At 41.1% G+C, this 15,673-nt stretch overlaps 1 protein-coding gene across 10 annotated transcripts in view; it reads right to left on the reverse strand.

Moving 5' to 3' along the window:
• The window catches only part of BLNK (B cell linker), a 135,387-nt gene that overhangs the window by 57,734 nt on the left and 61,980 nt on the right, over positions 1-15,673 (reverse strand). For 2 of the 10 annotated variants that reach the window (XM_067552899.1, XM_067552897.1), the window contains exon 1: positions 10,939-11,176. The exons of the other annotated variants lie outside the window; for them this stretch is intronic. In XM_067552899.1, coding sequence (XP_067409000.1) covers positions 10,939-10,985 — 47 coding nt within the window. In that variant the 5' untranslated portion in view covers positions 10,986-11,176. Of the gene's footprint in view, positions 1-10,938; positions 11,177-15,673 lie in introns of those variants that run through there. 10 annotated transcript variants of the gene reach the window in all.

The raw sequence follows: 15,673 nt of genomic DNA on the forward strand, positions 1-15,673 counted from the left end.
TTTTTTGTTAATGTGGGGGTTTTTTGTTAATAGATTAGGGATAAATAGCTTAGCAGAACTTGCAGATTTCTATTTGTCATTCAGTAAGTCTAAAATGCAAAATGTAAAGCTTTTTTCACCGTATTTGAGGTCCTCTCATAATCGGCCAAAATATAGGAAAGCTCCCAACAACTAAATGAGAAAATTCTGTCATTTTCAACCATTTTTTTTTCTGGAGTTTTCTACTTTCCTGGTCTATTGGTGAGCACATACTAGCTGTCATATTTGCCCTCTAAATAAATGTATTAACAGTATCTAGCTCATCATAATATGCTTTAGGGTAACTAGACTATGAAAAATGCTGACTAAAACTAAATTCTGTCCTATTCTTAAAATGCTCATTGTAGGCCCACATAACATGTCTAAAGAAAAACTATGAAGTGTGTGCACATATTCCTGCTTTTACTAGTGATTGGGCCCTTATCATCCATCTACACAAATGAAGAGAGGTAAAAAAATATTTTTAATGGACTCATGCTTTCAGGCTGTGCCTACAGCATCAGTGGTTGTGAAGCACTATTGATAACATAGAGCTAGTTGGGAATTTCCCAAACTATAGCTCCCAGGAGGCAATGCAACTCAAATAAAAAATGCCGTTTAATGTTGAACTGACTTAAAACGAAGCATTTCAACAAACTGAAACGAAACATTTGATTTCAGGAATTGTAAAAAAAATGTTTCATTTTGATCAGAAATGTTGAAGTAAAATTCAGAATTCAAATTTTGCAGAATTTCTGTTCTGCAGGAGAAAAAAAATGTGAAATTTCAACTTTGTCCTGATCTGAACAAAAACAAAAGTTGGAACTTCCCATAGGATGGAAATTCTGAATTTTGTTCAGCTCTAATATAAAGGGTAGAAACAATGGAGTTTTTATGGTGACAAAAATAAGAAGGGCACACAAATTTTCTGTCTACATTAGGAAAATAAGTTATACTTGTTTGAAATGTTTTTTCAAGTACATTTTAATCAAGGTTTGTGCTGTTTTCTATAAACTAAACTTGAATATGGTTAGCCAGCATTTGTTGATTGGACCAAATGGTTTTCCAATCCCTAATTCAGAAAGTAGAGATGAAACCTAGTTCTGTTAGCTCTGGTTAACTTTCTGAACTGGCTGCTGACTTGTTTGGCCCAGATTACATAGATGTTCATATAGTCATGGAAGAGGAGGTCATGTATGAAATCTGCTTTCAAACATGGGTCACTTATCTAGTACAGAGAAGACGACCCAAAAAGACATTTTCCAAGATGGATGAGAAAAACCATTAGAAACTATATTCATAAAGCCAGAAAGCAACAGCCCCAATTTCTTTCATTTTGAGAACTCTTAGGTGTTCCATACTGTGATATTGTCCATAACAATCTTACTTTTACAACCTTTTTTGATTGTGTGAGGAAGCACATTCCAAGGGCCGATACAATGTTGTACTGTGGAGCAATTTAATATACAGCCTGGGTACTCTAGCTCAGTGGGTCTCAAGCTTTCCAGACTACGGTACCCCTTTCAGGGGTTTGATTTTGTCTAGTGTACCCTAAATTTCACCTCATTTAAAAACTACTTACAGTAAAACCTCAGAGTTAGGAACACCAGAGTTATGAACTGACCGGTCAACCACCCATCTCATTTGAAAACGGAAGTATGCAATCAGGCAGCAGCAGAGACCCAAAAAAAGGCAAACACAGTACAGTACTAAAAAAAGGGGAAAGTTTAAAAAAAGATTTGACAAAGTAAGGAAACTTTCTGTGCTTGCTTCATTTCAATTAAGATGATTAAAAGCACCATTTTTCTTCTGCAAAGTAAAGTTTCAAAGCTGTATTAAGTCAATGTTCAGTTGTAAACTTTTGAAAGGACAACCATAACGTTTTGTTCAAATTTACAAACATTTCAGTGTTAAGAACAGCCTCCATTCCTGAGGTGTTCATAACTCTGAGGTTCTACTGTACTTAAAAAATCAGGCAAAGATACCAAAGTGGCACAGCACACTGTCACTGAAAAATTGCTTACTTTCTCATTTTGTCTGTATTCAATTTTAGTTTGTACTAATATGCTAGTGGTTTTTATGTAGCCTGTTGCAAGACTAGGCAAATATATAGATGAGTTGATGTGTACTCCTTCGAAAATCTCTGTGTTGAGAACCACTACTCTAGCTTGTACCGGCAAATACTAGCAAGCACACTGTAATGCTGATAGTGTTCATTATGAAGATATGCATTAGAATTTCTGACTGGATAATTGGAAGTATTTGTTCAATCATTCTACAAGAAAAATAGAGCAACACAACTATTCTTATTTTTCTTGTAATTTCTATTCTTTGCCAGACTGGAATAAACTAAAATCCTAAATTATTTTAAACTAAGATGTTTCAGCATCTGAATGAATTTGATGAGGTTAATTAGATATAGTTGCACTTTCAACCTGTGACAGACCTGAACAATAGGATTAGATAGAACACAACTGTTAAATGGTTTAATGAAAAGATATTTATATATCCTTTATCTTACCAATAACATAGCTAAAGGCTTATGCATTGATCATCAGCAGTGTGTTTGGCACGCTGTACAATACATAGAGGAAGTCATGGTCCTAGGACTGGTGTACAAATAGCGTTTTACCAGCCTAACTATTTCAGATAGTGGTGGGATTCTTTTTATCAAAATAGTTTATAGCAATAAAAAGAGATGTTGACTGGACTGCAGGAGATGCAACATGGTGCCCAGAAGGGGGTGGATGCAAGAATAAATTCTTGGCAAGATAGGGGATGAGCCCTCCTCCTCATCAGAAGTGGGTGGTCAGGTCAGCAAGTGGATTGCAACTGACTGTGAAGATGAAGCCATCTGCCTATGATGTAATGCAGAAGTCGCATGTTGTGGGATTAGTTTATTCCTATTTTGCATTCATTGATGGCCAACCTACAGCCATCTGATGTCTTGTCCTTGGTGAAAATGACTTTGAGGTTTGTACTGGATTAATTTTAAGAATTAGGATTTGCTGGGATGCATGGGAACTGAGAAATTGCCAGGATAAATTTGGTGGCAGGTGGTTCCGTGATAACACGCAGGAGTCCAACACATTGGACTTGAGCTTTTTCAGGGATGATGAAGTCCATCTGTCAGATTTGTCCATCTTTGGCTCCATGACCCTAAGAAGTGGATTGGGCAGAAAATAGCTACCAGGCAATGTGGGTAGTGGGTGTGACCAAGCTAATTGCTGGTGTGTCCAGTGCTGCTAAAGGCTAAAAGAACCCTGCTCCCAGAGATAAATGAGACCCAGGATTTCAAGGGTGAACTTTATGCCTATGGGAGACGGAAGTCATTAAGTTTTTCTGGACTGAGATTTCGTGTCCCCCCTGTACCTGTCTCCAATCTGGAAGGAGGGGGAGAGAGAGAGAGAGGCTTCAGAAGTGAGTTGTGTTTTAGGGGTAGGCTAAGGAGAGTTTACTCCAAATTACCAGCTATATGATGGGAGCCCTGTAACCCCACACTGGTATGTGAGAGCAGGAGGTGACAGCATAGCATCTCTCCTCAGTATTCAGGTAATGAAGTTGCAGCCTGCCACTTAAATGCATCCTTGTGTCTGTTATTCATTCACCTGTGTGTCCTGATTAAATTCCTAGTGTAGACACAGTTATACTGGTTATAAAGGTGACTTAAACCAGCATAGTTATTCTCCTTTCAATACGGGGATAACTCTACTGGTATATAGCATCTTTCTACTGATATAACTGCATGCATAATAGGGGTGTTGTAGTGCTTAAACTACACCAGTATAGCTAACGGGAAGCAGTTTTCTTGTGAAGACAGGGCCTAACTCAGAGGGTTTATAATATAATCTAAATGACAATAAATCCCATCTACACAGGTATAAAAACAACGACATTTAAACAGTTGTGAGAAATGGTTATGGCCCAAGTTTGTTAGAATAGTGATCTGGTGTTTTTTAATTCTCAGTGCACAGGGAAGAAAAAAATCTGGCTTATTAGAAAACTGTGTTTTAACATGATTGATAAATGGTTCCTTAGCAAGGGTATTCATATTACCGAGAGGGTTTTTTTCTTTTTTTGGATGATTGCTGGTCCCTCTAAACTGAACTTCACTTGCTAAACAGGGCGTAAGGATGCCAAATCCTAATGAAGATGGAGTGGGTGGGGACAGGTGTTCCTACTGGTGGTGTGGATTCTGCCCAAAGAGTCCTAGACACCATTTGACTTTGTCCCTCTCCAATGTTTAATGACAGAGCTGATTAGACTCAACTGAGAGTCCTTGTTTCCGGCTGGTTATTCCTAGAGCTGATATCACTGCTGAGCTGTCTTAGGAGCTAAGCTTCAGACCTGGACAGTGAAAGACAACACAGAGACTGCACTGGCTGTGAGGTTCCTCACTACCTGCTGAAATCACTAAAAGCTGGGTTAAGTGGTGGAACCTCAGAATGTGGCGGCAGAAAAGCAGCGGCAGCAGTGGCGAGTGATGGCAAAGTAGCAGTGGCAGCAGTGGCAGAGAAGCAGTAGGAGCCGTGAGACAGTTGCAGAGGCAGCAGTGGAGGCATTGTTCAATCTCCCACCCCTTACACTGGGGTGGGAGGTGAACACTGTGAATGTACCTCTCAACTCTGGGTATTTGCTAACCAAGGACAATCAACTGTGAATGGGGTGAAGTGGAAGGAGAGAGGAGTGATGTATTAAAGGGACCTTCTTTCACTGGACTTTCCCAGTGCAAGGTGGGACACTGAAGCAAAAGACACTGCCCAATCCACTTTGAGGCTGGATTTGCTTATGGTCATCACATGCTTTTGAATGTGGTTGGGCGAGGTGGTTCCCTTTCACTTTTAATAGAAGTTCTTTTTAGTTATACTCAGACACGGTGCTTGTGTGTGGAGAAGTTTGCCTCTTAGAGGCGCCAAGTGGTGGTGTCAGATTTTCCCAGACCACTGGATGGGGGCTTGAGCTGGCTCTGTTTTGTATTTTTAAGAGGAACCCCTAGATACTGAACATGGCCCTTGTTACTCTCAACTCCATCTGGCAGAAGGGTTACATATGGAAGTCACACAGTCCTTGTAGTTGGAGAGAAAAGTGATTTTTACAACAGTATTGTGGAGAGGCTGCAGTGGGTGAGATAAGAAGCATTGAGGCCGAAGAGGAGGAAGTTTCAGTAGCTGACTAGAAATGACAGAAAGCTGCAGGAAACAGAAGTTAAATAATCAGTTCTGTATATATACTCTGTGGCAAACTGGACTTACATCATGTGAACAAGACCTCTAGTTTCTGCAGTGAGGCAGACTGGGAATTACGTGTAAGCATCACGTGGATTAAAAAAACAAAAGTTTTCTATGGCAATATATAAAAAAACCCAAACAATACAATCAGCTCTGTCCCCATGTGATTTATTTTAATATTAGAGTCAGTTTATATTTTCAACAGGCCACAGCCTTTTTTTGTATTGACAACATGTAAATGCCTGGTGGAAACAGCTGGGGAAAAGCAGGAATGGGAGGGGGTGCTGTGGTTTTTGGCACCATGGAAGGCATAGAGTCAGTTTGGGAACTCAAGAGGCAATTGAGGCTTTTGGCAATGGAGGAGGTGAGATGTGTGCTGGGGAAATGCATCTCTTTTTTTCTTTCATCATGGTGGTAAGGGGCAGAAAAGACTTGACACTTTTTTGTGTGCAGTGTGGGGAAAGATTGAACTAATTTTCCTGTCCCAGCAACCCTTGATAGCAACCAGCTGCATCACTGCTCTAATGTCAGCTGATGCACGTGATAACACAATAGCACAATTGCTTGATGTTTCTCCTGATATGATCAGCAATGAAATAATGAATGCTGACAAAGCTAGCATTAGGTTTCAGAGTTATTACGCATTTTGGACGGATGATGCAACTCATGTTTCTTTTAGAGCTGATGTTTTAGGCTTTCTGCAAACTCAGGCATCAAACATTGACTGCATTTGTAATTTTGGCTTTGCGTCCATAATAGCTAGAAATGAGATGAGTGGAGGCTTAAAATCTGCTGCTGAAATGTCTGTTAGTGTGTATTTTGTAGCACATTCTGAATCTGTGGACTACATAGGACCATGTACATAATAAGCAGCTTAGCAGATCAACAGTTCTATCCCTGTTTGTGACCTTTCCAGGTTTTTTTTTCTGAATATGAAATGTTGTGTGTCAAAGTTTGATTACAAAAATTGATTAAATAACTATTTTTAATATTAACAAGAATTTAAGTAGTAAAATTTCCATCACTTTTTCAAACTGCATCACTGTAAAATCTCTAATATAGTTGCTCTAAACTCTCCTATCAGCTTAACCACTCCAGCCCCTGCAAGTGATTTCTCCCGCTGACATAGTGCTGTCCAAATCGGTGCTTATGTCGGTGTAACTTATGTCGCTCAAGAAGGTGGACGGTGGTTTATTCAACTCCCCCTTTCCCACCAAGAGACACAAATTATGACAACATAAGCTGTAGTGTATACATAGCCTAATGCTCCCAACTGATTTTCTCAAAAAGAGAACTGCTCCCTGTAATAAAGTATCCTGTAGATGATAACATAGTACATGCCAATTTATAATAAAACGTCACTTCATTCCCAGATGAGTACATTTTCTGTTCTGCATGTTCAAGAGGAATAGTGCAGGAGAAGAGGGAAAATGAAAAATACTTTATTGAAATACTCTAAGCCACTTCCAAGACCTCTAGGTCAGTAAGAAACTGGTGAGGACCACAAATACTTTTAAACTTGATAGGCCATTAACAGCAGACACTTGAGCTCTTAGGAGGCATAGACAAAGGATCCAATACTCATTGACTTCAATAGGGTGAGAATTTCATCTCTTGTGTTTAAGTGGGAATGCTAAATCCAAAAGGGTTATCTTTTGTATTGCAAAGCAACTGTAAACATGTTTGCCCAACCCCAGAACAAAGTGAAATACTTTTCAGGGTGGTTTCAAATAATACTTGAGGAGCAGTGGTTGGAGGTGGTGATTTTAAGTTACGTTGCAAGGCAATTGGAGGAGCAAAAAAAGCAGGGAAAGATGAAGGCCACAGTAGAGACGGCGTGCTAAAGGGAAGTTGCATAGCTTGCGTAACTCCCGTTGACTGCTGCCGAATTTTGCCAGCAGTGTAGACCTGCTTGGAGAGGCAGTAGCTAGCTCTGCATCTACAATGGGGAGGTTACATTGCACAGGGTGCAAAATTTTCGCAATCCTGAGTGACATAGCCAGATAGATCTAATTGTTACGTTTAGACCGGGCCTAAATGTCAAGGGGCCAATATTAAGTGGTGTGCTCATAATGAAGAATGTAATAAATTTTATGAGTTAGTACACAGTCATACAGCAATTAGAAATAGTTTGTAGGAGCAGAAGTTGCAGGATCACAATCTGTCTAAAGAACTTGAATCACAAAACTATTGGTGGGGTCAGAAACAACCTGTGCCTGCTGACAGTGAGGGGACAGAGTGAGGGCAGCCAGCTTCAGCAGTGTTACTGAGCATGCTCAATTGGTGTGAGCCAAGCCAAGCAGCAAATCTGGGGGGGGGACATGACCCCACATGCCTCCCTCATGCATCGCCTGTGGCTGGGGTTCTGAAAGTTTGGTGCTACATCTTTGAGTTGCTAACTGCACTGATGTTTTGCTGACTATTCTTCATGTTTACTAATATATCTACTTATGAACCAATTTGACTCTAGCAATCCCTTAACTTTTGAAAGCTGAGTCCAGATCACTACCCACCATGTTAGAAGGGCAGCATGCGGACATGTGTACTGATGCTGTTCCATGTCCCTCCAGCTGGTCTTTTGTGCCCCACATTTTGGGAAAGGCTGCTGTAAAGAGTATTGGATCCTTTGTCTATGCCATATAATTTATTCTCTCCTGACAAGGAGTCTTTCTCTGGAGTCCAATGTTTCCTGGCAACTCAAAAGCAATGATAATACAAACAAACAGTTCATCAAACTGTGGTATAATGTCATGCATCACATTCTACTTAATAAAAATAATAAAGGTAGAATTCTACAAAGTGTCTGCATTCAGACCTCAGTGATATGAATCTCATAAATGCAAGCACGATGGTCAAGTCTACAACATGCTGGGTGGAGAGGCATATAGTGACTCTCCCTTAGTTCCCATATTATTAAGATAAGTGAAGGAGATGAGTGAGTTAAAAATACAGACCAAGAAAGGCTGATGCAATGATGTCCACAAAGATATACATCTGGTAAAATAAAAAACACACCACTAGAGAGAAGCTGAGAAATAACACGTGGTTATCAAAACCAGTTCACAAAATGGAGCCTTTCAAAATTGCATGCATAAGCTTGAAGCTTTATTCACAAACAAATGCTGATACAGCACTAACACCACTTTGATTTTTTAAACTATTGAATGAACTCTTAAGAAAGCTGCCTTAAAGAAAATGGACTATAATTACACAAGTGGTACGTTGTTTCAGTTGGATTTTTTATCTCTGTAATCAGTGGCACATGAGGAAAGTCAGACTTCAAATGCAATTATCTCCTCTGTGTAACATTCAGTGCAAACACTGGGGCAAATATGTTTTGTAAAGGGGAAACAAAGAGTGATCCTACTATGTGATCAACTGCATTGCCAACACGCCAGGGACAATGTAGTATGAGCTGGTGACAAAATAGGTAAATGGGTGATTATGCAAGGGATGAGACAAAGGTTGCAGCTCCATTATGATCATCCTTTGCTGTGCTTGTGCATCTCTCTTAAATCTGCACACGTTTCTCTCTAAGCAGGAAATGCAGTTATAGCAACCATTGCTTAAAAAATTATCTGAACCCCTATCCAACAAGGTACTTAATTAAGCATGTGCATTGTGAGCAATGGGATTACTCACATGCTTAAAGGTAGATATGTGCTTAAGTTCCTTGATGAGCTAGGGTTTTGGTCAGACATGTACTGGCCATAAGGAGAAGGGGAGAAGAAGTCACCTTACTACTGTGAGGTATGAGAAGGGAGCAGAGTCACTAGGACATCACTAGAACTAGATAAAAGGGAGAAGCAGAGTCAGCCAGGCTGAAGATACAGTAGGAAGGAAATGGAATCTCTTCCTGACATATGGGCTTTGAATAAGTACATAAACAATTAATCTGCCATCATGCCCAGATTAGCATGGCAGCTGGTATCTCCTCTTAGTGCTTTAATTCTGCTTTAATCTTATGTAATTGTGTATCTCTATGACTATGCTTTTACTGCAAAAAATTGGTTTTTAAATTGAGATAGCTAATTAGCTGTGAAATCCTTGTGGCAACAAAGCACAGCTAATTTTTACTTCAGCATAGCTAGTTGAGATCAATGCAGTATCCCTTACCTGCAGATGACCTCAGCTAACTACACGGAAGTAAAAACTCTTGTGCCTGTCTCCACCAGGATTTTACAATGTGATAACTATCTCAAGCTGGCTATCTCCATGTAAAACACTTCTTTTTTGGCAGTGAAGGTATAGCCTGTGTCCTCTTCTGTTAGGCTCACCAGCTCTTCCACCAACAGAATGGGGAGCAGGAGCTAGCCACATGAGCTGTATTCAAACAGCTGATCTAGAAGCTTAAGACTCCATTGTAGCTCATTAGGAATTTTTTTGACATAACGCTTTTTTGTCTGAAAATACCTGTTAGTTAAAACCAAAAGTTTTCACAGAAACATATGAGTTTCAACAAAAGCTTCTCATGAAAGAGAGACACAGACATCCCCAGGATAGCCAATAGCTGGTTAGGACTGCTCATTCAGAGCAGGGACTTAAACTTGGGTCTCTCTCACCAAGCTATTGGCGGGTGAGGGGCTCTCTCAATGTCTCTTCTTGGAACTGTTCCACTTTGTTTCATGGGTCAGAGAGAGGCTAACTCTAGCTTGGTGCTAGGGCACGCATGTGAGCTGTGGGACACACAGGCGCTCCCAGATGAGTAAGAGATGAGTGCCCTAACCATCAGGCTGTGGCTATTCTGAGGTCTCTTATTCTCTCTTCCCCATTTTTCATGAAAAATCTCAAAAGGTTTTGATAGTGTCCTGATGGAGAACAGGAAAATGGTTTGAAATCTCAAAAATGTTCATAGGATGGGAAAACTATTTCCTGCCTATCTCTAGACTCCATACCCAGTATACAAATCCATTACCTTGTAATTGTGTAGTCCTACCTCTTCCCCCACATGTTGTATTTAAAAGAGTGCTATTTTCAGAATGTTTTGTTTCCTGTTTATCTACATGACACTATTCCTCTCGAAGATTTGGAGATACGAAAGAAGTTAAATGGGAGAGCCTTCTTAATACAAAATCTACTATGCATAAGCAAATTCCTGATTAAATGTTACTAATGTGCTAGGCTTATGGTGAATTAATGATTTTTAATAAATCCTTTAAAACAAAAATATATTGAGCAGTTTGCTTTTTCACAGAAAATCAAAGTAGCACGGACAGTCTGTGGTGAAAGCTGCTGAGTTGTATCTCAGTGTTATCCACATGATTGTTTTGTGTTTATTGTGATTCTTTTTGCAGCTATGTATACAGGTAACTATCCTCTTTCATACTCAATATTTTGCTGAATATTGTGGCTGCAGAATCCTGAAATAACTTTTAATTTTACTGAGGAAGAAAGTGCTTGTATTTTATATCTAAACTTCCTTTCATACAAGTTATCTATTGTTCTTGTTTTCAGTTGTTAGCATTTTAGCTGCACTGGTACAAAACTAATGTCAGGTGCTTTCCACACAACAGGTATTTTTAGAATTGCATAGCCCTGAATTAAAAACAGTCTGCATTTCCCATTTCTAAATCCAATCTGTCCTCTGACTTGGCTTATTTAGTCGTACATGGCACAGCACTAAAAGAACACAGTGAGTCACAACAAACAAAATGTAAAAGGAAAAAAAAAAAAAAAAAAACCAAACCCATACCTTAGCTTCTGCCCCGCTGGCTCAGTGATCTTATTGAGCTTGTCCATGTTCAGCGCTGACAGTATCAGGTAATCTAGTGACCATTTAATGAGACCGTGCTGTTTCCTATGATCGTAAAAAGGAGTGATATACCGAGCAGTTGACCTGAGATAAAATCCCACGGGCTATCTCTGCCTGGTTTCTACGTTGAGAAGGAGAATGCTAATTCATTACCAGACCTAAAACTTGCCTGAGCACATAGCTGAGTTTCATGTTTCTAGTTCATCATGTGACACACACCCAGCCAGCCAGACGGCTTGCTTTGACCCTGAACGCTAGGCAAACTCTAGGACCGACACCTATTGGGCTTGCAAATTCCCCTGAATGTCTCTCAAAGTCACCATTACTTCCTCTTTGTGCCTTACGTGCAGCTGGTGTTTTAATCAGATGGCATGACTGGAAAATATAAAACACACACCGGACACCACCCGCCTGCTCTGGGCCGCACGCTGTCCACTTCCTGCTAGCAGAAGTGCAGGAAAGCTCTCGGAATGATCCTCGTCAGTGCTCAGCTTGTCTGTCCTGCCCAGTTATCCCGTGCTGCTGCTGCTGCTTCCATTTAGCACCACTGTACTTCCTCTAGCGACTCTGACCGAAACAGCCCAGCCCTATAGAGAGCAATGTCTGCAAATATTTCCCTCCCTTTCAGGTTAAGCTGGGGATGTGCTGTGATGTGTCCAGAGTAGCCTGCAGCTGCTAACTGCTAAACTGGTGTTTCACAACTTCATTCCATTCCAAAACAATGCTGAATGCCAGCCTCGCCACAGACAAACCCTGGAATTCAGAGCTGGGGCTGCCCTGGGAAGAGTGATTGCAGGAAGGGAGCTGTTAAACACTCAGCGCCCTGGGGATGATCTTCCTATGGGGTATAATGGGAAGGAAAGTCTTGTCTACCCTGGAAGACTGCCAGGTGACTGGAAGACTAGAAACAAGAGACTAGAAATTAATCAGTGAAGTTTGGGGAAAGAAATGTTAGGGTCTGTCTACACTACAAGTGCTACAATGGCACAACTGTGGTGCTAAAGCTAAGCTGCTGTAGTGTGGACACTTGCTACTGCAACAGGAGGAGTTGTTCCGTTACTGTAGTAAATCCATCCCCTTGACAGCTAGGTCCATGAAAGAATTCTTCCATTAACTTAGCAGTGTCTATATCAGGGTTAGGTTGGTTTAATTATATCTCTCAGGGTTGTGAATTTTTCACACTCCCGAGTCACGTAGCTAGGTGGACTTGTCTAGGTCTTGTCTACACTACAGAGTTTTGTTGACACAAGTTATGCCGGCGTTGCATCCACGGCTGTAATTGAACTGCTGGTGCATATCCTCCCTATAGTAAGCTTCTTGTGTCAATGGAGTGCATTCATGCTACCAGCTCTTGCATCGACACAGGGAGCTGTGCACTTTGGGTGGTCATCTCACTGGGAAACTGCATGCTTTGGGAAGGATTTGCAACGCCTCATGGGGCAAGCACAATATCACATGATGGTTTCTGAATCCCATCTTTCATGGGCATGCTACTATGTTGACAGACACTTTTCAACTGCCATGTTCAGTGTGTGTGACAGGGAGGGAGGAAGGAAGGGAGTGTGTGTGTGTGTGTGTGTGTGTATGTATGAGAGAGTGTGTGGACAGTGTGTTGAGGGAAAGTGAGCGTGTCTGCACACTGTCTCTTTAAGTTCTGACAGCAGTAGGAAGCAACCAATCCTGAGGCAGAAGCAGGTGCACAGACAGCTGGCCTCCCCCTGTCCTCCCAACCGAGGGTGACCAGATGTCCCGATTTTATAGGGACAGTCCTGATATTCAGGGCTTTATCTTATATAGGTACCTATTACTCCACCGCACCCCCTGTCCTGACTTTTTGCACTTTATCTAGTCACCAACAGCACATCAGGAGTCTCTCCCCACTCCCCCCCAGCAGCAGCCTGTGCTGCCTCCCTGCTTGCCATAGGAGAGCAGGATTGAGTCCCTCGGAGTTCTCCCACAGCCTTGTCTCCCCACAGACCCAGGAGAATGATCCACCCCCCGGGCAGGATTGCATTTGCTGCCTGGAGCCAGCATGCTTAGCTGGCCAGTAGCTTTGTGAGCTCTCCACACTGAGCAATTTCAAAACTTCCTGGAGCTTTGAAAGGGGAGAGGCATGTGCCCATGTAGCTGGCTGGAGTGCAGGGCAGGGCAGAGTTCAAAACAGTGAGCAGAGTGGTCAGGGTGGGCATTGTGGGATAGATCCTGGAGCCAAGTTATGCACACAGTGTCTACACTGATGCTTTGTTGCTCTAACTTTGCCACAAGAAGCTCTACACCTCTCATCAGTTTTCTTTTGTCTCCAAAGCAGGGGAGTTTTGTTGGCGGGGAGAGCACCACCACTGTTTTGTCGCTTTCTGAAATTGTCCCTATTGAAGAACCACATGTATATATATTACTGTTCTGGATTTTATTCTGCTTGCTCATTATAAGATGGTCAAGTCATGACCACTTGTATCTAAACAATAATTAATTTTTAGTTCTGTGATCAGTTCCTCTTTATCTGTTCAGACAAGGCCTAATAAAGAATTCCTCTGTGTTAGCAGCATTTTTTGAGGTAGGAAATTGTCATCTACAATGTATAGAAATTTTGAGGATGTTATATGCTGGAAGTCTCATGCTGCCACTACTGAGTCACTCTCAATGATGATATCCTGTACACTGACCTCACTTCCCATAGTTCCAGCATTCTCCAAGGGCAAACCAATCAGGTCTTAGTTGTTAGACTTTGCCCTGCAATGTTTGTTAATGGATTCTTTGCAGTCTTTGTGCTTTGTGGGCTTGGTCTATGCTGTCAATTTCCTTTTGTATTTTTTGTCTCGCAATGGCTGCTCTGGATAAGAAGTCCACTAGATATAACTCTTCTCATAGGTGCACATCTACCATAGCTGTGAGAGCTCTCCACACTGGTGGAGTCAATCTCACCATGAACTGAAGGTTTTTAGTGCTGACAACTGTAACTTCTTAAAAAGACACTCCAACAATTTATGCTTGATTTCCACTTGGATGTTTTCTCTTCTTTGAATGTGCTGATTGGCTTTTTCTTGTGAAAATGCAGTTGCAAGTCATGGTTTCCCAATTGGTGCAAATCTCATTCTATTGGAGAGATTAGCAGCATACCACAAGATCTCCCTTGTTGGTAGGACTGCTCCAATGCCTGGCATCACTTTGTATCAGATCTGGCACAGTGGAAATCAGTGAGAATGGAGAGCATGCAGCACCTCTCAGGAGAGGGCTGATGATGAACCAGCTGAACTGTCTTGTCTGTTCCTAGGCTTCACAGCTCTTCAGAAACATCATTATAGTTGTCTAGTATACTACTCTCTGGGATGCTTCTTTGCATTATATGTTCTTATGAACCAGTTTCCTTTGTATGTGGGTTTTCTGTGTCACTGTTATACTGGAAATCAAGGCCCGTTTACATGACTCTGACAGTGTAAAGAGGCCTTAGAGTGGATGCAAATTAATTAAATGTACAACCACTTGATGGTCCCATTATACTGCCAGAAGGTGTATAGGGGCCATAGAGAATCAGGCTGTAGTGTCACTAAGTTCATGTAGTCACTTGTGTTCTACAACAGAAGTGGCTCCTGTCCTCCATGATCTGCACAGAAATGTTAATCTGTTTGGTTTTCTTTGGTGTCAGCCTGTAACTTGCATTATGTGTGAGGATAGTGTCATTGTATAGTTTGTTCTTAGATTTGTGTGGTTGTGATTTTACTTCTCTGTATTGCACGGTGAAGAGGAAATTTTTGCAACCAAATGCACTTACTGATGCTCATCTATTTGGCATTAAGGCCCTGTCACACTTAAAATTTAGATTGACATAGCTATATTGCCATGTCACATGCCTGAGTGCCATACGCACATAACTCCTGGTGTAAATATGGCTAGGTCAACAGAGGAATGCTTCTGTTGACGTAGCTACCACCACTTGGGGAGGAGAATTACCAACAACAGAAAATCCCCTTCTATCACTGTAGGTAGTGCCTATGCTATGGCACTACCGTGGCATAGCTACTGTGCTGTAGACATGGCCTCAGTCTCTTGCCAAAATTGCTGTGTTTTGTTACATTAGTGGTAATAGAAGAAACAAAACATTGCTCCTCCATTGCATCTGCTTTGCATTGATATAATAGACATCGAAGAGGCAAAGCTTAGCGTAGTGATTTGTCAGAGTTTCTGCGTATAGCTTCATATGATGGGCATTTGCCATTGTCATGACTCATTTCACAAACCCTGTAGGTTTTGCTTTGTGTTTTGTTTGCAGTGTCCTCAATGCACTTGGATGGATGCTTGTGCTTTTTTTCTTTTTAAGTTATATTTTTGAGATTGCTTTACCCTTTTTGATCAATTGTCTTTGTCGACTCTACTTTCTTGCTTTGTATCTGTGCTTTTTTGCACGTCTACGAACCTTTACGGTATTCACGTGGTTCTTAGAACATTCTCATTCAAGCACGATCACTACCCAGTATTTTATTAGATCATCTTTTGAGTCCATGCTCATCTGGAATCTGCCCCAGATAAATTTCAGATGTTGATTAGCATCAGGTACAATAGGATGAATTAAGATTTAAGAATTTCCTTGATTTTTATGTTTTTATCTGACTGTCTACACTGGATGTGTATTGTATTTCCTTTGATTTCTATTGAAGATAATAATATCTTACAATGCATA

The sequence above is a fragment of the Emydura macquarii genome, unplaced genomic scaffold, assembly GCF_026122565.2.
Source record: "Emydura macquarii macquarii isolate MOO-44397 ecotype Brisbane River unplaced genomic scaffold, CSIRO-AGI_Emac_v2 contig_1390, whole genome shotgun sequence".
Lineage (NCBI taxonomy): Eukaryota > Metazoa > Chordata > Testudines > Chelidae > Emydura > Emydura macquarii.